Below are 21,497 nucleotides of genomic sequence, written 5' to 3'. Positions count from 1 at the left end.
GCACTTTCTCAATAATTACCTGTTTTTGTGGGTCTCAGGAATATTGTCTTACAATAGTTCACTACTCAGGAGTATCACCTTGGCAGTGAGTCTGCATTACTAATAACATAGGTTCTTGACTGCTCTGGTTATTTTGCTGTTTTAATAGTGGGTTCTTCTCCCACAGGAGTTATGTGATTCTAAGGTTCTTCCTGATTCCTGGGATGTAAGCCAAGTGAATCCTATCCTGAGCCGTTGCAGTCTAAGATGTCTACCAAGTTGAGAGAAGATCCAGTCTTGACTCCTGTGGTCCACACTCCAGAGGAACCAGAGGGTCTGAGAATAGTGAAGGTAGAGGAAGAGGAGAACCATACTTGGGAGCAGAAGCCTGGACGTCTAGGGAATGTGCACACTTATGAGGAGCTTCTCTGTCAGCGCTTCAGACAGTTCTGCTATCAAGAGGCCCCTGGACCTCGAGAGGCACTGAGATGGCTCCAGGAACTCTGCCAAAAGTGGCTGCAGCCTGAGAGGCACAGCAAGGAGCAGATCCTGGAGCGGCTGGTGTTGGAGCAGCTCCTGAGCATCCTGCCAGAGGTGGTTCAGGCCAGGGTATGGGAGTATCATCCAAGGAGTAGAGAGGAAGTGGTGACTGTGCTGGAAAATCTGGAGACAGAACTTGAAGGCAAAGAACAACAGGTGGGAAAAGGGTAATCCATTGTTCATTTGTGAGCTCACCAGAGGTCTACCAGCAAAGACAGGGGCCATGAGTAAGCAAGAGGAGAGGGACTTATGACCATTATTTTCTGGGCTGAAGCATTATCTTTCTGTTTTCCCTTTAAAACTCTGCTGACTAAGACACTGGTTTCTTTATTCTACTTTCTATACTTGTATGAAATTGTATTTTTAATCAAACTCTGAGGTTTAGTTAGCTATTGCCATCTTTCTGGTCCTTTCGTAAAACCAGATCTATTGGTATGTCCTTAGGTCCAAGCCAGTGCACGTTGCAAACAAGAAGCGCTCTGGAAGGAAGTGAGACCTGCAAGCCTTACAAATCAGTCACTGATCGTCCAGCTAAAGTGTGATCCTTGGGAGCAGTTTCCTCTGCAAGAGAATGGTAATCTTTACACCATGAATCTTTGTGATCTTTTAGAAGCACTGAGCATAGCATCTGCTAAAAGTAGTATTTCTGGTGGGGGGGGAAAAAAAGTGTTATCTAGAAATAGCAGAATAAATTTAACACCAAAAGGTTATTTACAAAGTGAGCATATCTAGAGTTGATTTCACTTTGAATTGGGCTATGTGGTATTTTTTAACTGGGCTGTTATAGTGGTTTACAATTCTGTGAATCCAAATCATTATGGAACTGTTTAAGAAATACTGATGCCCAGATCTACCATAGATTTACCCTAGTATTATATATTTTAATTAGCTATTATAGAACAATAATGGTAGTTTATATTTTAAAAAGTCAAGTACTGTAGAAAGATATAAAATGAAAATAAAAGTTCCATTCCTAAGAATTAACAACTGTGGGCCTTTCATATACAATCCAGCCAATCCAGAGCCCAGTCCCCTAATTATCTCCTTTATCAAGCTTTCACACACCAATCTTATCAGTAGAGTTATTTTATTCTTTTTAATGTTTAGTTTTCTGTTGCATACATGTATTGTAATTAATTGTCTCCTACTGATGTACATTTAGACTTTTTCCAGTATTTTTGTTATTTTAAACAATGATCAGTGGATGTCTTTATGTAAAAATCTTTTGGCCATTGTGTGAAAATACTGAAGGAAAAATATTTTTATAAATGCAGTAAGAAATTAACAGTCATTAGATTAAAATAGGCTATTTATTACATAGGCAACAAGGTTATAGTGATTACACAAGGTGATGGAGAAGGAATTGTGATTTGGGCTTTCTACTTTTATGCCTTTTATACTGTTGAAATTTTTACCTTGAGTATCTATTCTTTTTGTAATAAAAATAAAGAGCACAGTCTTTAGATTCAGATTAACTCCAGGCCAGGCTAGTCATGTGATCACGGACCAGTTATTTAATTTCTGTGTTTCAGTTTCTGTTTCTATTACCTAGCTTATTGTGTTGCTGTGAGCACCACAAACTGACTGATCACTTGGTGTTTTAGCTATCTATTTCCATGGAACAAACCACTCCAGAACTTAGTGGCTAAAAGGAACAACCATTATGTTATCTCTTACAATTCTGTGGATTGATTGGGATTAAGAGGGTGGTTCTGCTACTGTATGTGATATCAAATGAAGCTGTAGGTATTGAGGACTTGCCTGGACTGTGATGCTCGAGATACTTCACTCACATCTCATAGCTGATCAGGAGATGGCTAGAAAACTGGGCTTAGCAAGATTATGAGATGGATGGGCCTCAGGCTATCTCATTCTCTCAGTCTCCATGTATCTCTTTAGTGGAGTAACTAGACTTCTTAACATGGTAACTCAGGGATCTCAAAAGCATCTTTTAGAATCTTAGTCCTTGAACTGATATATCATCACTTTCACCATATTCTGTTGGATAAAGCAAGTCACAGGCCAGCCTAGATCTTATGTGGGAAGGGGTTGGACTACACAAGGGATGAATACAAGAGGGTATGTTCATTAGGGACACTTTGAAGACTCTTGGGAAATTTACATTTCATTCCTGCCATTCTGAGTTTTTAGATCTGGACTGAGGCCCAAAAGCCTTTTATTTATTTATTTTTATTCTCTAAGACTCATAAGTACAGTAACTGTCAAACCCTTAGGATGATAGTTCTTGATTATTTAGCATAATCCTTGATGTTAATAAGCATTTAGTAATGTTATCAATTATTATTACTAACCTTACTTTCAAACCCTTATGTGGGATATGCAACTCTTAAATAATCGACTTGCTCTTTCAGCTGATAAGGCCAGGAATACAACTGGTGAATTTGCCCCAAAGCAGATTTCTGCAGAAAGGAGTTCACTGGATTCTTTCCAGGATCCAAAGTGTGGAGAAACTTTTCAATATAGGGGTAAATCAGAACACCAAAAGGTCAACCCCACAAGAGTAAAACGACACAAGTGTAAGGAATGTGGCAAGGCCTTTTCTCAGAGCTCAGGGCTTGTTCAACACTGGAGAATTCACACTGGAGAGAAACCTTATAAATGCAATCAATGTGGAAAAGCCATCAGTTATAAATCAGCCCTTCTTTCACATGAGGAAATTCATAATAAAATAAAATGCTATCAGTGTAATGAATGTGGGAAAGCCTTTAGTCAAAACACAAGCCTGGTTCTTCATCAGAGGATCCATACTGGAAAGAGACCTTATGGGTGTAAAGAGTGCAGAAAATGCTTTAGTCAAAGTTCACATCTTATTGGACATCTGAGGATCCACACTGGAGAGAAACCCTTCAAATGTAATGAGTGTGAGAGGACCTTCACTCAGAGGTCAGGACTCATGGAACATCAGAGAAGTCACAATGGAGAAAAACCCTACATGTGTAAGGAATGTGGGAAAACTTTCCGAGGGAGCACCAGTCTTACTCAACACCTGAGGATCCACACTGGGGAGAAGCCCTACCAGTGTGAGGAGCGTGGCCGAGCCTTCATTCAGAGGTCAAACCTTGTTTGTCATCAGAGGATCCAAAGAGGGCAGAAGTCTGTGTCTATATCCTAAGTGTAAGAAAGCCTTCAATCAGGCCTTACTGAACACTTTAGAAAGCTATGCTGAATACGGACCTAATCATTTTGTAATAAATTGAAGAAATTGGGGATGTGGTGTCTTCATTATCATTGTTATTCTAGGTAGTCAAACTAGAAGACATTTTGGTATTATCCATCAGATTGAAAGAAGCTGGTAGCTTGTCACTGGAGCAGACCACATTTTGGGCTGAGTCTTTTATGGATGCTGCTATTTCTTTCTCCCATTCTTTTGATCCTTCTCCTTTGTGGTCCTTCAGCACTTTTGTTCCTTGAAGTCACTGTCATCACATACCCTGAATATCTTGATGACACAGTGGCTCTCATATTTTGAACGGAGGACCACGGAGACTGTTAAGTGTGTATACAGTGCAAAGGAGAACTTTAGCAGGATGAGTGAGGAGACTGACATTGTTTTTAAAGTTACCTAAATTAGGGGTAAGCTAGGTACTTATTTAACTAGGTAAGTTAAGTTTAAAAGCAACTACTCAATGACATAGCTTGCTGTTTGCCTCCTCTTCACCCTATTGGTGAGAGAGGAAGTCCCACCCTAAGATTCTGGGGATGGCCAAACACATGACACCTGACTCTGGACAGACGGGATTGACAAGAGTTTATTAGTCATGTGTACTCACAGCCTAGGGGAGGAGGGCCACTTGGGAGCAGAATAAACAAACAGGAGCTTTGCAATACAGGCTTCATAGTAATAAGATGAGGTGATGCCTGGTTTCCTTGGGAGGATGTGGTTGGCTTGTTTAAATAATTTCATTGTGGGGGTGGGCAAGGTGGTGAAACCCAGTAGGTTGAGAACCAAGTAGAGTGTAGCTAGTCCAGCTGATGAGGAACTAGCCAAGTGGGGTCACTTCCTGCTGGGTGGGAGGCATATACAGCAAGAGTGGAGGAATTGATGGTTAGGCTTTTGGTCCCTCTGATGCTCAAAGAGGGCTAGGTGGCTCAGTGGGAAAGAATCCACCTGACAATACAGGAAATGCAGGTTTGATCTTTGTGTTGAAAGATCTCCTGGAGGAGGAAATGGCAACCCACTCCAGTATACTTGCCTGGAAAATCCCATGGACAGAGGAGCCTGGTGGGCTACAGTCTGTAGGTCACAAAGATTTGGACACGACTGAGTACACATGCATGAGGCTCAAAGATGTCAAGGCAGCATATGAAGTTTTAGGCCTTGCTGCTCCCTTTGTCAACTTAGAAAAAAGGCATAGTGTTTAGGAAAGAGTTAAAATGTATATCTGTGCCCTCAAATTCTACTCTTTATTGATATGTCCTCTTTTTTCTCCCTTTCTTTCTTTCTGAATCCCAGTGATACCCACTCCTCCAGTTACCTCTAGCAAAAAATCTCAGAAATACCTTTGACCATCCAGCATGACAGTTGGACTTGATTCCATGTTGGTAGTAGGATTGAAGAGACATCAGGTAGCAGAGTATCTTTACTGCTTTTCCTACATCTTTCTGATTTATGCTAAAAACCAGTAGTTATCTCAAGCTCAGCTCCATCACTGTCCTTCACACATAATCATCTGGATGTTTATGTCCTCACTATGCTTTGGTTTAACTTTGCAACCTTTGGAACAGGCAGTCTAAAAAACATTAGTATTGTCTTCTTTGAATGAAATATACTTTCCACTGTTGTGAGGACTTGAGAAACTGGAAAGTTTATAAGGTAGAAAGTGTATAAATGTGAGATATTTACTATATTCATATTTTTATGAGGATGGTATAAGTAAATAGCCACCCAAGAAAAACTCTGGAGGTGCTAGTTGTTCATTCTTACTACCATCATACCACTTCTATTTTATTCTGCCTTGTTTCGCAGCTCAAGTAGGAAATACCTGAGAGCCATGAAATTTTTCATAAGCTGAAATGGCATAAAGCAGAGGGAGTTACCTTAGGACACATCTTGCTAACAAATGGACAGAATCAAGGTAAGGCACAGACACAGTTCAAAGCTATAGTGGCTTAATGCTGAGATGCTGAGTATAGTTCCCAGAGAAGGAGCCAGTGACATCACTCTTGCTGCTTGAGGTGCATGATGCCTTTCTACAAGGATGGGCAGCAACGCAAATGCTCAACATTGTTTTCACTTTTCACTTTTTTTTGGTAAAATCCTCTTCAGCTTTATTTAGCAAAAGCAGATACTAATGTAGGTCTTTATTTGTAAAGGCAAAGTGGCATAATGCAGATTTTCAAAAGGCAGGGGCTACTTGTATTTCTTGATTTAGTTTAAATACAAATACTAAAAACGTACTTTAAATGTCAATAATTTGACCTTTGTGGCCTTCCTAACCTTAGAGTTAGGGACATTTTTACAAAAGATGTGTTATATTTATACTGTGTTTAAAGAATGGTTATTGCCTACAAATGTGTCATGCATTTTAAGCGTATATACAAGAAAAAATAATTATAATACAAAACAAAAAGGACAGATAAAGACAAATCAAAAACAATTCTGCCTGGGAGAATTAGGAAAGTATATAAAGGTGGACATTTGTTGGACATTAAGGATTAGTAGGATTTTGGTATTTTAGTCAATATTCTCAGAAAAAAAAAAAATATATATATATTGACTCAGACAAAATATATATATATATGTATATATATTTTTTAAGAATTGACTCAGACAATTGTTCAGTTCAGTTCAGTTGCTCAGGTGTGTCTGACTCTTTGCGACCCCATGAACCGCAGCATGCCATGCCTCCCTGTCCATCACCAACTCCCAGAGTCTATCCAAACCCATGTCCATTGAGTCGGTGATGCCAGCCAACCATCTCATCCTCTGTCATCCCCTTCTCTTCCTGCCCTCAATCTTTCCCAGCATCAGGGTCTTTTCAAATGAGTCAGCTCTTCCCATTAGATGGCCAAAATATTGGAGTTTCAGCTTCAACATCAGTCTTTCCGATGGACACCCAGGACTGATCTCCTTTAGGATGGACTGGTTGGATCTTCTTGCAGTCCAAGGGACTCTCAAGGGATTCTCCAATACCACAGTTCAAAAGCATCAGTTCTTCGGCACTCAGCTTGCTTTATAGTCCAACTCTTAACATTCATACATGACTACTGGAAAAACCATAGCCTTGACTAGACAGACCTTTGTTGGCAAAGTAATGGCTCTGCTTTGGCTCAGACCGTTAAGCGTCTGTCTACAATGTGGGAGACCCAGGTTTGATCCCTGGGTTGGGAAGATCCCCTGGAGAAGGAAATGGCAATCCACTCCAGTACTATTGCCTGGAAAATCCCATGGACAGAGGAGCCTGGTCGTCTACAGTCCACAGGGTTGCAAAGAGTCAGACACAACTGAGCAACCATTTTTCTAGGTTGGTTATAACTTTCCTTCCAAGGAGTAAGTGTCTTTTAGTTTCATGGCTGCAATCACCATCTGCAGTGATTCTGGAGCCCCAAAAAATAAAGTCAACCATTGCTTCCCCATCTATTTCCCATGAAGTGATGGGACCGGATGCCATGATCTTAGTTTTCTGAATGTTGAGCTTTAAGCCAACTATTTCACTCTCCTCTTTCACTTTCATCAAGAGGCTTTTTAGTTCCTCTTCACTTTCTGCCATAAGGGTGGTGTCATCTGCATATATGAGGTCATTAAAATTTCTCCCAGCAATCTTGATTCCAGCTTGTGCTTCTTCCAGCCCAGCATTTCTCATAATGTACTCTGCATAGAAGTTAAATAAGCAGGGTGATAATATACAGCCTTGACAAACTCCTTTTCCTATTTGGAATCAGTCTGTTGTTCTATATCCAGATCTAACTGTTGCTTCCTGACTTGCATACAGGTTTCTCAAGAGGCAGGTCAGGTGGTCTGGTATTCCCATCTCTTTCAGAATTTTCCACAGTTTATTGTGATCCACACAGTCAAAGGCTTTGACACAGTCAATAAAGCAGAAATAGATGTTTTTCTGGAACTCTCTTGCTTTTTCAATGATTCAGCGGATGTTGGCAATTTGATCTCTGGTTCCTCTGCCTTTTCTAAAACCAGCTTGAACATCGGGAAGTTCACGGTTCACATATTGCTGAAGCCTGGCTTGGAGAATTTTGAGCATTACTTTACTAGCATGTGAGATGAGTTGCAATTGTGCAGTAGTGTGAGCATTCTTTGGCATTGGCTTTTTTGGGATTGGGATGAAAACTGACCTTTTCCAGTCCTGTGGCCACTGCTGAGTTTTCCAAATTTGCTGACATATTGAGTGTAGCACTTTCACAGCATCATCTTTTAGGATTTCAAATAGCTCAGCTAGAATTCCATCACCTCCACTAGCTTTGTTCATAGTGATGCTTCCTACGGCCCACTTGACTTCACATTCCAGAATGTCTGGCTCTAGGTGAGTGTGAGTGATCATACCATCGTGATTATCTGGGTCATGAAGATCTTTTTTGTACAGTTCTTCTGTGTATTCTTGCCACCTCTTCTTCACATCTTCTGCTTCTGTTAGGTCCATACTATTTCTGTCCTTCATTGAGCCCATCTTTGCATGAAATGTTCCCTTGGTATCTCTAATTTTCTTGAAGAGATCTCTAGTCTTTCCCATTCTATTGTTTTCCTCTATTTCTTTGCATTGATCACTGAGGAAGGCTTTCTTATCTCTCCTTGCTATTCTTTGGAACTCTGTATTCAAATGAGTATATCTTTCCTTCTCTCCTTTACTTTTCGCTTCTCTTCACAGCTTTTTGTAAGGCCTCCTCAGACAGCCATTTTGCTTTTTTGCATTTCTTTTTCAGACAACTGGGGAACTACTAATTTCAAAATATATAAGGTAGGCTGGCAGGGAATGCAAGCAGGATTCCTATGTTACAGTTTTAAGGCAAAATTCCCTCTTGAGGATATCTCAGTTTTGTCTCAAGGACTTCAGCTGATTGGATGAGGCCCACCCATTATGGAGGGTAATATCCTTTGCTTAAAGTCAACAGCTTGATGATGGGAAGTCCCAGAGCAGACCTTTGATAGCCTTCATGCAGACTGTGCCCTGCTGGTGATCTCCTCTATCTGGATGGCCTCTGGCCAACTGCTGTTTGCCAGCCTCCTCACAATAAACTGAGGAAAATTCTGAAAGAGATGGGAATACCAGACCACCTGAACTGACTTAAGAAACCTATATACAGGTCAGGAAGCAACAGTTAGAACGGACATGGAACAACAGACTGGTTCCAAATTGGGAAAGGAGTACATCAAGGCTGTATATTGTCTCCCTGCTTATTTAACTTACATGCAGAGTACATTATGAGAAATGCTGGGCTGGAAGAAGCACAAGCTGGAATCAAGATTGCCGGGAGAAATATCAATAACCTCAGATATGCAGATGACACCACCCTTATGGCAGAAAGAGGAACTAAAAAGCCTCTTGATGAAAGTGAAAGAGGAGAGTGAAATAGTTGGCTTAAAGCTCAGCATTCAGAAAACTAAGATCATGGCATCCAGTCCCATCACGTCATGGGAAATAGATGGGGAAACAATGTCAGACTTAATTTTGGGGGGCTCCAGAATCACTGCAGATGGTGATAGCAGCCATGAAATTAAAAGACGCTTACTCCTTTGAAGAAAAGTTATGACCAATCTAGATAGCATATTCAAAAGCAGAGACATTACTTTGCCAACAAAGGTCCGTCTAGTCAAGGCTATGGTTTTTCCAGTGGTCATGTATGGATGTGAGAGTTGGACTGTGAAGAAGGCTGAGGGTCGAAGAATTGATGCTTTTGAACTGTCGTGTTGGAGAAGACTCTTGAGAGTCCTTTGGACTGCAAGGAAATCCAACCAGTCCATCCTAAAGATCAGTCCTGGGTGTTCATTGGAAGGACTGATGCTGAAGCGGAAACTCCAGTACTCTGGCCACCTCATGCGAAGAGTTGACTCATTGGAAAAGACTCTGATGCTGAGAGGGATTGGGGGCAGGGGGAGAATAGGAGGACAGAGGATGAGATGGTTGGATGGCATCACCAACTCGATGGACATGAGTTTAAGTAAACTCCGGGAGTTGGTGATGGACAGGGAGGCCTGGAGTGCTGCGATTCATGGGGTCGCAAAGAGTCGGACACGACTGAGCGACTGAACTGAACTAGTTCAATTCACAAACCTCTTTTCCATTTCTTGTTCTAGGATGGTTTCCCCAACTCCTGAACTTCCCACTGCCTTCTGAAATTTCCATTGCTTTCTGGCCCAAGCTCTTTCCCACATCTGTACTTATTTCTTCTCTACCATCTCTATTTTCTTAGTGTTTCTTCTTGGTTTCAGCATATTGACGAGGTCCTAAAGGATAGCCATCATGTTCCTTCCTTAGAGGGAAGGCACAGTTCCCTCTTTGAGGGAAGCCCTGTTCTGGGCGCAGGACAGAGGAGATGAAAACACCCAGGAAAAGGCAGAAGGGAGACAAACTGGTAGCGATGCCGACTGCCAATGGCCTACCTCCATTAAGGAAGAGGGCAATCATTTTTTTCTATGTCGTCACCAAGCACTCTTCCTATACACTTTCAGTTAAGAAACGTATCCTGCCGGTTTCACAAGAGCGAGTGTCCAAAACTTTATTTTTTTTTTTTTTAACTCTCAGAGATTCAGTAACTGCTAAGCTGCTAAGTCGCTTCAGTCGTGTCCAACTCTGTGTGACCCCATAGATGGCAGCCCACCAGGCTCCGCTGTCCCTGGGATTCTCCAGGCAAGAATACTGGAGTGGGTTGCCATTTCCTCCTCCAATGCATGAAAGTGAAAAGTGAAAGTGAAGTCTCTCAGTTGTGTCCGACTTCTAGCGACCCCATGGACTGCAGCCCACCAGCCTCCTCCATCCATGGGATTTTCCAGGCAAGAGTACTGGAGTGGGGTACCATTGCCTTTTCCTCCAGTAACTGGGTTTAGTGGTATCCGTCAACGCCTTTAGTCCTGAACCGCTAGAAACGAACATGTAGTGTCCTTGCACTGCAAGGTAACCGGGAGACGCCGGGCACATGCGCGGAGGCAGGTCACGGGGGCACGCTCAGGGACGTGACCTCCTGGAGACGCCGGAAGCCAGGCGCATCTGAGCGTCCAGTTCCGGGAGCCGAGTTCCAGCACTGCTGTCTGGTGAGTGTCCTGTGGCGTCCTTCCGCCTTGTTCTCGGGTTCAGCACTGTGAGACCCTAGACTTACTGGGCTGCCTGGAACAGCCAGCACCGGCCCTGGTTCCAGCCCGGGGACACCCGGTGCCCGGAGAGGCTGGCAGCAGGCATCTGTCTGAGAGACTTTGGAAAGGCTGGCCCCAAGCCCCTCATACAGGACCCTGTCCTGGGTTTGGGGGTCCCCTTTTTGGCAACCGTGCTTCCCACGCTCTGACGAAACCAGGGCCACCACTACTGTATGAACGAAGTAGAATTTTGCTATTTTGCAAGATTAGCACGAAAACATTAGTAATTTTCTGGCTGTGATTCGTAACTTTTCCTTTCCCACAGGTTGGATCGTATGTACTCAAATGTGGAGAAACTGTGCCAAGTGATTAGAAATTTTTGTTTTAGGCTGGGGCCACATCCATGTACTTAACGCCGAATTTTCGAGAAATGTTCCATTAAGTGCAAGTCTTCATTCTACTCTACCCCCAGCAGTTATATATTTTTACTTATCTCCTTCACATATTATACACTTTTCATATTGGTTGTGTTTATTTTACTGTTTCAACTAGAATGGACTCTCTGCTAATGCATTTCAAATACCTTGAACAGTTTCTGTGCAAGGTACGCTTCTAAAAAATATTTGTGGATTTAGTGAATTAATAAAACTAGTTATCTTGGTTACAGGTCGTCTTCTTTCTTGTGTGGGTTCTTTGAAGTATTTGCCATGTATCACTTTATCACTTAATTCTTATTCCCCAGGGTGCCCTCAGAAGCCTTCAGTTGAAACTCCAGGCATGATGGCTGTGGACACAAGAAAGTCTACTGGTCAGCTGTTCCAAGCCCCATGGGGTCAGCAGGGCCCTATGATGGTGACAGTGAAGCTGGAGGAAGACCACCCCAGGAATCAGGGTCTCAGCCTTCCAGAGAACCAGCCTCCTGCCTGGGAGATCTTCAGGCAGCCATAAAGTTTAGGCACTTATGCTACCAGGATTTCCCCTGGACCCTGGCTGGCCCTGAGCCGGCTCCAGGAGCTCTGCCATCAGTGGCTCAGACCAGAGACACACACCAAGGAGATCCTGGAGCTGCTGGTGCTGGAGCAGTTTCTGTCCATCCTGCCCCAGGAGTTCCAGGTCCCAGTTCGGGAGCATCATCCAGAGAGTGGGGAAGAGGCAGTGACCATACTGGAGAATCTGGAAAGAAAGAGAAATGTACATATAGGAAGGGACAAGTGTGATGTGGTTGTGGGGAACTGGGAGCAAAACTTTCTCAAGTGTGGAAGCTCTGAGAACAGTGGGAAAACCTAGCATTCAGCAGGGAACTGAGCTTCTTCCTAAGCCAGTCCTGTAAGGAGGGGAAGGGTGGGAAACAGGAGATTCGGGGATGGAGTAAAGATGCTGAAGGCATTCTGTAAGTATCATGCTGTGTACTCTACTGGTCATTTCAACATTCACAGCAACAAAGAACTAGGTGGTATCACACATGGAACTAAGTTCAGAGAGGTTGTGTAACTTAGCAGAGGAGACATAGCCAATAAATGAAGTGATAGAGACAGGATTTGATCAGACTTTCTGATCAAAAGGTAAGCATCACTTACCTTTCTGGCTACCCTTTAGCACCCTAATGCCCTGGTTTCTCTTCTAGTCTCTCCAGGGATGTTTCTTAGAAACTCCTCTCTGAGGTTTAGTTCCTGTTAAATTCAGGCCTAATGAGTGCCACTTGTCTCTAGGTTTCAGCTTGTTCTCTGGAACAGAAGATACTTTTGCAGACAATGACCCTTCAAACACTAGATGAAGAATCTTCATATACCCGAGCTCAGCCCCCAGCAGTCCAGTTCAAGGGCGAAAGACCTGAGCCCCAACCATCAGAGGAAACAGGTGAGGCAAGAATTTCTCTAGGAAATTTGGAGTGAAATGAAGTCCCCCATTGGTTTTTTTTGTGAAGTATGACATGTTAATTCCTTGTAATGAGAGTTGTTAAAGGATATGACAAAGCTGACATTTTAGGTAATAATGATTAAAAGGTGATAAGTCATCTCAGAACAGCTTCTGTAGTATGTTAATTTTAAATATCCGTAGTTGAATTTTCTGCAGATCGTCTGTAGCAAGTGTTACTTTCAAGTATTTTGATGCTTACATCCTTAAGTAGACTCTGATAGGACATTAACATTGTAAAACTATATTGACTTTTTTGAAAGTTACCTCTTATTATTACCAGAGAAGTATATATGCATTGTAGAAAGTTAGAAAATACAGTTGCAAAATAAGAAAACAAGCATAATATTCTATCATCCAGAGATTACAGTGACTTTTTATTATATATTTGAATATCTTTTATGTGCATGTATGTGTATACACACATTCCTTTCACTGAAAAGAGATCATTTCTATGTGCTATTTTGTAATCTATTTTGTTCAGTTAATAATTTCCCTTTTCCCTGGCAATACATTTTAATGTTATCTAAACTCAATGCAAATTCAGATTGTCCATTTTTTCCAAAATGTCTTTAAAGCTGATTTGTGCAAACCAGGATAGAATCCATGGCTGTGTGAGACATCTGGTTGTTGTGCCTTTTAATTCTCTTTTACTTTAGAACAGTTTCTCTTTCCCATTTTCCCTTTCATGGCCCAGACATTTTCATGACCCTGGGCCAGTTTCTTACTCTGTGAAGCTTTCTGGTTGCTTCCTCATGGAATCATTTATTTTGCTGCCCATGTATGCTGTATTTCCATAAAATGGAAAAAAGATTGAAAGACATGGCAATATGATCCCTCCATTGAACAGCTAATTTTTCCCCTTTATAACTGTGTGGTGTCACTTTGGCAGTATGTGATTGGCTCGTTTCCCAGCAACAAAATACAAAATGTTTGAGAATTCTTCTATGGGTCAATCATTTTATTAAGTGTTGCAGAATGATTTTGTGACTCTTTCATTCCTTCTATGTTATTAACTGTTAGTCTTCTTTATAGTGAAGAAATCATCAAATCGTCTGTTTGATCACTTCATATTAGACAGACAAGATTGATGCTTAGTTTTCCCCCTGTATTTACCAATTTTCAAATTCAAAGAATAGTTTAATAGGCACCTCAAATGACAACATGGGATTTTAGGACTTTCTTTGTGTTAATATAATATCATTATGGGTTTAGTAATTTTCATTGAGTCAGTGTGTTTCAATCTACCACAGTTATTACTTATTTTAAAGCTCAGATTGATACATCTTTGCCTAGTTTGGATGTCTTCCACCCTGTTCCTAACTCTTTTTGCCATGACCCTATGAATTTTGAATCCTTGCTTTCTGAACAAAATTAATTATTCCATGCTTACCGTGTACTTTCCCTAGACCCAGATTTGGTATCAACCCTTTCTGAAGGAGCTTCAGTTTTTCATAATGGAGAACGCTATTGAAGTACAAAATCTGGATGCTGGGAGTGTTCTTTTTCCCTCGGGTAACGATACTTCTAGCACATTTTATGGGTGGAGCTAGATGTACTTTTTTTTTTCTAAAAATTATGAGTTCATATTGGTGTATTCAGTTTTGTTTTACCACTACAATGTTCCATTATTTTTGTATATCATGTTTTGTCCCTGCATTTACTTTAGTTAATTCCATCCTTATGTTCTCCCTTGTTTTTAAAATTTATTTATTTTAGATTGTAGTAGTTTGTATCAGAAGTGTTCCCAGGAAGCATAAGCAGGGGGAATGAGACAGAAGAGAGAAAAGTGTTCCTAAATGAGCAGATTCTCTTGGTTAATTAGTTGTCCTTTTTTAAATTTTGAGCTGGCTGTATCGATCTGTATATCTATTACTAATATAAATATTTGATGCTACAAATATTTCATTGAACACTGGTTTTGATGAATCCCAAATGTTTTGAAATGTAGCATTTTAGTTATTTTCTAGAAAATCTGAAACGTATTTTTCCTTTGAACCAACAATTGAAAGTTATAAAATTTTCAGATGGGAGGGCTTATTTTCTGATTTTGTTACTAATTCTAGATTTATCGTTATCAGAGAATGTTTGTGTTGTTTACACCTTTTGGAGTTTATTATGGTTTTCCTATGACCCCAAAATTAGTTTTCATTAAAGGTCACTGCACATCTGAGAAGATGTTCTATTTTCCAGATACAGAACTTCATATACATGTTTATCCATAGATTTAATAATCTTGTAAATCTTCTGAATGTTTATTTTTTGGTCCATTTGGTGGTTTTTTTCTAGACAGAAAGAATGATTAAAGTCTGTTATTTGTTTTGTCTCTTTATCTCATCTATAATTTCTGCTCTAGAAAATTTGTTCCTTTGTTATTTTCTATATAATTATTCAGGTCTGATCCATGATCACTATAAATTGTAATGTTTATTTATCGTTATATTTTTCTTTGTCTCATTTCATGCTCTTGGCTTGAATCTCACCTTTTTTCTGAAATTGAGATCATGATGCCTTTCTTATTTGCATTTGCTCAATTTTCTCTTGCTCATCCTTTATTCATAACTTTACTCAATCATTTTATTTTAGATGTGTCTCTTGTATATTTAGTGTAGTTGAATTTTTCTCTGCTTGATTAATGACCACAAAGTTAGCAATTAAACCACACGCATTTATTATATCATAGTTTCTATGGGTCAAGAGTCTGGGTATGTGGCTTAGCTGGATCCTCCACTTCTGGGTCTCTTACAAGGTTGCAGCCAAAGATAGGTTCTCACCTGAGTTGTGACTGAGGAAGGATCCACTTCCAACCTCACATGGATGTTGGCAGGACTCAGTTCTCTGTCAGTCACACAGACAGAGGGCCTTCCTTACTTCCTGGTTGCTGACCAGAACCCAGCTTCAGTTCCTTGCCGCGTGGGCTTCTCTGTATGGTGGCATTCTTAATCAAAGCCAGCAAACCAGGAAGGAAGGGTGTCAATAGAGAAAGTCTTATGGTAGGTAGAAATTATAGTCTTGGGTAATCACAGAAGTGACATCCTATCAATTTTACCATATTGTATTGGTAAATCAGCCATGCTTTATTCTATCTCACTCCCACACCTGTATTACTCCCATTCCTTTTACTTGGCTCACCTATTTCTCTGAATCCCTGACACTAAATAAAGATAGAAAGTCCTCTGTTAAATCTGAAATACACATTAACCCTCCTAGCACTCTGTCTGTTAAATCATTTTTGAGTTGCCTTTTCTCCTCCAATTGTGTGGTATATTGTTTCAGATGGTGAGATGAGGACTGAGAATTTGACATTAGAAGTGAAACGGGAACCTTGTGAAGAAACAGAATGGTGTAGGGATGGACATCATGAAACTATATGTCAGCATGCCATACAGAGAGGAGACAATGAGCCTAGTGAAAGTTTGGAAATGCAGAATGGGGATGCCACAGGTGAGAAAAATACACGAATGTGATGAATGTAAGAAAATCTTCACCTGGATGAGAGGCCTTCATATGCACAAAAGGATCCACAATGGAAAGAAACCATACTCCAGTACAGAATTTGGGCTTCACAGCAAGGAAAAGCCTTATCAGTGTAAAGAGTGGCAAAGACTTCAGTCAGAAAGCAGGCCTCTCTCAACATCTCAAAATCCACATTGTAGAAAAGGCTCATCAGTGTAATAAATGTGGCAGATGTTTTAGTCAAAGATCAATTCTTTCAAAACATCAAAGTCTCCACACTGAAAAGAAGCCTTTTGAATGTATATACTGTGGGAAAACCTGCCATAGTGCAGACCTCACTGAACATAAACAGTTGCACAACAGAGAGAAGCCTTATGAAAGTAGTGAATGTGGGAAAACCTTCAGGCAGCGTTCAAATCTTAGTGAGCATCAGCGAATTCACAGTAAAGAAAAACTTTATGAATGTAAAGTATGTGGAAAAGCCTTCACTCAGTATGCAGGACTTAACCAACACCAGAGAATCCACTCTGGAGAGAAACATTTTGAATGTCTTGTATGTGGTTGAGCTTTTAGCCGAAGCTCAGAACTTATAATACATCACAGAATTCACTCAGGGGAAAAACCTTATGAATGTGCTGAGTGTGGAAAAACCTTTAGAGTGAACTCAACCCTCATCATACATCAGAGGAGTCACAGTGGGGAAAAGCCCTATAAATGTGATGAATGTGGTGAAGCCTTCAGTCAACACTTAGGCCTTAACAAACACAAGTTAGGAGGAAAGCACAGAAACCGTCCTAAACTAAGAAAATACACATGTGATGAGTATGGGAAGACCTTCACACAGTTAACTGGCCTGAGAAACCACAAAAGAATCCATACTGGGGATAAGACTTCCCAGTGTCCTGAGTGTGGCAAGGCCTTTACAAGGGGAGAGCATCTTATTGAACATCAGGGGATTCACCTTATCAATGTAAAGAGTGTGGCAAAGCCTTCAGTCAGAAGACAGGTCTTAGTCATCATATCAAAATCCACACAGGAGAGAAACCTTTTGAATGTTCTGAATGTGGGCGAGACTTCAGCTGTAAATCAAATCTCAATAAACATAAGAGAGTCCACTCTGAGGAAAAATCCTATACATATAAATAGTGTAGGAAGGCCTATTAGGCAGAGAGCATTGCTAATCCAACATCAGAGAGGCCACATCCTGCTAAGCCTCAGCAGTGGCGTGAATGAGGTAAAGCCTAGAAGCTCAGCTTTGATTAGTCACCAGAGAATCCACTAAAATGACTCCTTGCCAAGATGTCTGGTGACAACTTCAAGTAGAATTCAGAATTTTTTTCAATTGAGATGAAATGTTTCTTAAACTTCATTACTTAAAGAATGTCAGAGATACTGTGTTGAAAAGTTGTTTAAAAGTCATAAATGCTGGAAAAGTTGAGAATTTGGGAAAATTAACATTAGCAAGAAATTAACCTGTTACTACCTTTGTTAAATGCAGTGAAGTGTCAGTTAACACCATGAAAAGGTAAATAAGGGCTTCTGTTAAAAAATTATTTTTTATACTGAATTCATGAGTTTTTATGTTTTGCTTTTTGAAATCATTTTGATTTCTGAGTAGCCTTACCCTAGTCTAATGTTGAAATTGCTTTTCACGGTACCAGTTGCAGTCACTGGAGTATCCAAGAGCTTGGAATGTGTGAGATCAGCTGTCTGTTTCTCTACTACCTTGTCTTCCTAACCAAGCCTCTGACCAGAATTGAGTGACCTGCAGACCCTTCCTGATCGTGACCTCTTCCCCGCAACCCGCCCCCCCCCAAACTAGCATTTCCTGATGGAAAAAAGATGTGTTACCTTCTAAGTGATGTGGAGGGCATAAAGGTTTGGGCCCACAGTACATCAAAATCTAGTGTGGCCATCATGGCTAAAGCCCAGAGCACACATTTTTTATTGTGAACACAGCTCCTTGAGCTCAAACAGAGGACAGAAGAGAAGAGGATAAAGTAAGCCTTTCATTTCAGCATTTTCCATCTCTTACAAATTACATTAACACAACTGAAATCTCCTTCAGCTTCAGCACTGCCTATCTCCCTCAGTCAATGTAGTGAGGAACTTTGCTGAAGCTGGTAATAGCTTTCAAGCACTGGAAGAATATTTCCTCGGTTTTGTGACTGCACTTGACTTCTGTTGGATTTTATAATATTTTTAGGGCAATAGAATTCCCTGTCAAAAGCAAGAAAATCTGGCCCAACCATGGTAAAAATACTGGTTTATTTAAGTCCCTCTTAAGCTACCTAGTTTGCTGATTTGTCATTCTGTTGCTTTTTCGCTCTACTGCCTTTAATCCTCTGAAAATAAGACTCAAAACTTTCCTGTTCACAGAGAATGTTTCCCCTTGTCTCTTTTTGTAGTTACTACCTCTCACTTCCAAGGTGAATAAAACTATCATTTCTCTTTTAGGCCAATGATATTTAACTATCTTCAGGCTCCAGCCTATTCATATAAATACAGTGTTTTCTTAAATGGCAAATATGGAGCATTAAAAGTTATTAAATGTTGTGTCAGTCCTTGAAGCCCAAGTCAAGTGTGACTCACTAGTCCAACACTTTTTTTTAGGTGTAATTTGCATATTCAGATCTACAACAAAATTATTCAATATTCATATATATTATGAAATAATCACCACAAAAATGTCTAGTCAATATCCATTAATATCCATCAACATGGATAACATTTAATATCCATCAACACAGATAACAAAATTTTCTTCTTTTGATGAGAACAGTTAAGATCAACCCTCTTAGCAACTTTCAAGTATGCAATACAGTATTAACTATAGTCACCATGTTGTATATTACATCCCGATGACTTTATTTTATAATGTAAGGTTGTGCCTTTGACCGCCTTCACCCGTTTCACCCCTACCCTCTCCCCCAACTCTGGCAACCACCTACCTCTTCTCTGTGAATTTTATTTTTTTCCTGTTGTTTTAGATTGCATGTAGAAGTGAGATCATATGGTATTTGTCTTTCTCTGACTTACTTCACTCAGCATAATGTCCTCAAGTTGTTGGAAATGGCAAGATTTCCTTTTTCGGAGGAGGAGCGCGGGGGCCGGCGGCGGCGGCGCGGTCGGGCGGCCTGGGCGGCGAGAGGACAGCGCGGGGTCTGCCTATGTGACTGGGCGGGCGCCGGCGCGGCCTCCGTCTGGAGAGGATTCAAGATGACCAACGAAGAACCTCTTCCCAAAAAGGTTCGACTGAGTGAAACAGACTTCAAAGTTATGGCACAAGATGAATTAATTCTAAGGTGGAAACAGTATGAAGCCTATGTGCAAGCTTTGGAGGGCAAGTACACAGATCTCAACTCTAATGATGTAACTGGCTTAAGGGAATCTGAAGAAAAACTAAAGCAGCAGCAGCAAGAATCTGCACGCAGGGAAAACATTCTTGTAATGCGACTAGCAACCAAGGAGCAAGAAATGCAAGAGTGTACTACTCAGATCCAGTACCTCAAGCAAGTCCAGCAGCCTAGCGTTGCACAACTGAGATCAGCAATGGTGGACCCAGCGATCAACTTGTTATTCCTAAAAAGGAAAAGTGAACTGGAACAGACTAAAGACAAACTGGAACAAGCCCAAAATGAACTGAGTGCCTGGAAGTTTACGCCTGATAGCCAAACAGGCAAAAAGTTAATGGCGAAGTGTCGAATGCTTATCCAGGAGAATCAAGAGCTTGAAAGGCAGCTGTCCCAGGGACGTATTGCACAACTTGAAGCAGAGTTGGCTTTACAGAAGAAATATAGGGAGGAGCTTAAAAGCAGTCAGGATGAACTGAATGACTTCATCATTCAACTTGACGAAGAAGTAGAGGGTATGCAGAGTACCATTCTAGTTCTTCAGCAACAACTGAAGGAGACGCGCCAGCAGTTGGCTCAGTACCAACAGCAGCAGTCTCAAGCCGCAGGCCCGAGTACCAGCAGGACTACATCTTCGGAGCCTGTAGGACAGGCAGAGGCCACAGGTAAAGACTGCATCGTCTGGCCAACGGACCAAGTAATGGCAGTTCCTCCCGGCAGAGGACGTCTGGGTCTGGATTTCACAGGGAGGGGGACACAGCCGAAGATGACTTTCCTTCTTCTCCAGGGAATGGGAATAAGGCCTCCAGCAGCTCGGAGGAGAGAACTGGCAGAGGAGGTAGTAGTTACGTAAACCAACTCAGTGCGGGGTATGAAAGTGTAGACTCTCCCACGGGCAGTGAAAACTCTCTCACACACCACTCAAATGACACAGACTCCAGTCATGACCCGCAAGAGGAGAAACCCGTGAGTGGGAAAGGTAACCGAACTGCAGCTTCCCGCCACGTTCAGAATGGCTTGAACTCAAGTGTAAATGTACAGGGTTCAGTTTTGTAAAAAAACAAAAAAATTTCCAGCAAATTTTTATACAGTGTCATTTAATTTGGAAGAGGATACTGTGCAGTTAATTAATGCATACTTTTGTCACAATTTGCCTTTTTTGTGGGTGGTTTTTTTTTTTCCTTTTTGCTTCAATACTTCTGCCACTTTGGAAATTGTAACAGTTAATTACTTTGAATGTTGCTAAAAGGACATTTTGTGTAGGGTCAGGTTATTTTTATATGAGTTAATGTGAAGTTGTAAATGGAACTTTTTGCTTAAAGTATAACACAGTGATGTCTGTGTGAATCTGTGTCTACCCTAGAACCTGTGCTGTGTGAGGGCATTCTTACTCATGCTGTTACTATGCTTATGCACCATTCAGACTTGTCAGAGTAGATGTGGGTTTATGACTGCCAAGTTTGCCCAGTACAGTAGTTTTATCACTAAAAGTTGGACTTGTTGAAGGAGTCCTATAGTAGTTTCAGTGTTAGATACAGTTTTTCCCACCATACATCTGTGCATTTTCTCTTTAGGTGATTGAATGTTTAAGAAATTTGTGTGCATAGTTACTCAGTTTTTATGAATTGTTGTATCCTGTTAATGCATATTGCTCTGTGACTACAGTATATCTTACCTGTACTGACCAAACTTAAATAAAGATTTTTATTGTAACTCCTTAAAAAAAAAAAAAAGATTTCCTTTTTCTTGGCTGAACTGTATACACACCCACATTTTCTTTATCCATTTATCTGTCGATGGGCACTTAGGTTGCTTTCATCTGTTGGTTATTGTAAGTAATGTTGTAGTGAACAGGGGGGTACAGGTATCTTTTTGAGTTGGTGTTTTTGTTCATTTGGGTAAATACCAAGGAATAGAATTGCTGGATCATGTTGATGAATCTCCATACTGTTTCCCATAGTGACAGTACCTATTTACATTCCCACCAGCAGTGT

General features: G+C 40.9%; 1 protein-coding gene across 1 annotated transcript; it reads left to right on the top strand.

The window, feature by feature from the left end:
- The first annotated feature begins 998 nt into the window (after positions 1-998).
- On the top strand, positions 999-20,683 carry LOC133236562 (pre-mRNA-splicing regulator WTAP-like). The gene is given in 7 exon segments (XM_061398651.1): positions 999-1,093; positions 11,523-11,971; positions 12,490-12,637; positions 14,104-14,209; positions 15,971-16,138; positions 19,199-20,177; positions 20,180-20,683. Coding segments are annotated over 3 exon segments (1,452 nt in total). The 5' UTR covers positions 999-1,093; positions 11,523-11,971; positions 12,490-12,637; positions 14,104-14,209; positions 15,971-16,045; the 3' UTR covers positions 20,560-20,683.
- The last annotated feature ends 814 nt before the right edge of the window (positions 20,684-21,497 follow it).

The sequence above is a fragment of the Bos javanicus genome, chromosome 23 (assembly GCF_032452875.1).
Source record: "Bos javanicus breed banteng chromosome 23, ARS-OSU_banteng_1.0, whole genome shotgun sequence".
NCBI lineage: Eukaryota > Metazoa > Chordata > Mammalia > Artiodactyla > Bovidae > Bos > Bos javanicus.
This window is presented reverse-complemented; position numbering and strand designations above follow the sequence as displayed.